This window comes from Aplidium turbinatum, chromosome 12 (assembly GCF_918807975.1).
Source record: "Aplidium turbinatum chromosome 12, kaAplTurb1.1, whole genome shotgun sequence".
Lineage (NCBI taxonomy): Eukaryota > Metazoa > Chordata > Ascidiacea > Aplousobranchia > Polyclinidae > Aplidium > Aplidium turbinatum.
This window is the reverse complement of record NC_137483.1, coordinates 138,257-139,794: the sequence shown is the minus strand read 5'-3', so window position 1 is coordinate 139,794 and position 1,538 is coordinate 138,257. Positions and strand designations below refer to the sequence as shown.

At 41.7% G+C, this 1,538-nt stretch overlaps 1 protein-coding gene across 1 annotated transcript; it reads left to right on the top strand.

Annotated features, from left to right (window-relative positions):
• Positions 1 to 549: 549 nt before the first annotated feature.
• Positions 550 to 1,302, top strand: LOC145781244 (uncharacterized). The gene has a single exon (XM_082593021.1). It carries the CDS (start codon positions 550 to 552, stop codon positions 1,300 to 1,302), a length of 753 nt encoding a protein of 250 aa, XP_082449147.1.
• The last annotated feature ends 236 nt before the right edge of the window (positions 1,303 to 1,538 follow it).

Here is a 1,538-nt window from a genome sequence, read left to right as displayed (position 1 = left end):
CTCACACAAAATTTGAGGTAGGCTACTCACAACACAAATTGCTAATTAATCTGCTTGAATAGAACATTAAGAATATTATAAGTGATGTTCGCCCTTCGTTTCTGTAGTATACCTAAAGTGATTGTACGGCATGCAACGTGATCTTGCCTGTAGCTGCTAGCCGTTTGTTGCATTGTTACAACAAACTGTAGCCTACGTGTTTCACAGTAGCCTACGGTAGCTTTGTAGTCAACCTACCGTCAGGTTATCTGTTTTGTTAGTTTATGTATCTTTGTTAAAAGGAGGTTAATTCATGTTTTGTTTTCTAGACTTTCGTTATAAGTTAGTTTAAGCTTTAATAAAGCAAATACAATGTAAAGAATAGTTTCATTTCAAATAAACTAACTTATAACTTACTATGGCAACTAGCACGCTGAAAGAAATATTGAAGCCGGCAAGGTTTGATGCAGAGCCTAACGCGCAAAATGCAACAAAGGTCTGGAAGCATTGGTTGCAGAAGAAGACAAGCTCAGCGTGTTGTTCGCCAATATTAACCCAAATGTCTATGAAATGGTAGAAGACTTTCCTAGCTACGAAGCAGCAATCTCGAAACTAAATGGAGTGTACATAAAGACCCCAAATTCGATATTTGCAAGACATCTGTTAGCTACAAGGAGACAACAGCCAGCGGAGTCTCTCCATGATTTTAAGAGAGCATTACATTCGCTTAGTAAAGACTGCGAACTAAGGGATGTCACTGCCGAGAGGTACCGTGAGGAACTCATTCGAGATGCTTTTATAAATGGGTTGGCTGCAAACCATATCCGCCAACGATTATTGGAAAGCACGGAACTGACTCTTGAGGCTGCCTTTAATATCGCAAACTCTTTAAGCACGGCACAGGCAAACTCTGCAGCCTATACGCCAAGAGTGGATGACCTCGCTGTACTAACTCCCTTCCATGATGAACCTAACCAAGACAGCGCTTTGGGAAATTGGAACATGTCTGCAGCCATATCAAAATCTAAGTCTTGCTACTTCTGTGGTCAAAAATATCACGATCGACGGCGATGTCCAGCTAAGCACGCTCAGTGCTTCACATGTGGGAAACTAGGCCATTTCGCTAAGGTGTGCCGTTCTAAAGTGCCTTCCTCCAAGAGTTATACGCACGAGAGTCAAATTAGTAGCTCAACATCCCTGGCTACGACGTCGTTGCAGTCCTCTGTTTCCGCGTCATGTCCTGGAAGCTTACAGAGTGCATGTTTGCCTATCACACTAAATGGAAAATGCCTCACCGCTCTAAGGGACACCGGCAGCTCCTAAAGTTACATCGACTCAACAGTGTGCAAGAACTTACAGTTAAGCGTTTATCCTTCATCCCAGCAAGTTCAAATGGCTGCTTCCAATGTAAAAATGAAGTCTACCGGATTTTGTTTGGCTAACTTGAAAATACATCAAACCAAGTATGACATGACTAGACTAAATATCCTTGAAAATCTCTGTAGTGACGTCATTCTTGGATTAGACTTCCAAAGTCAACACAATCAGTTAATTTTCGA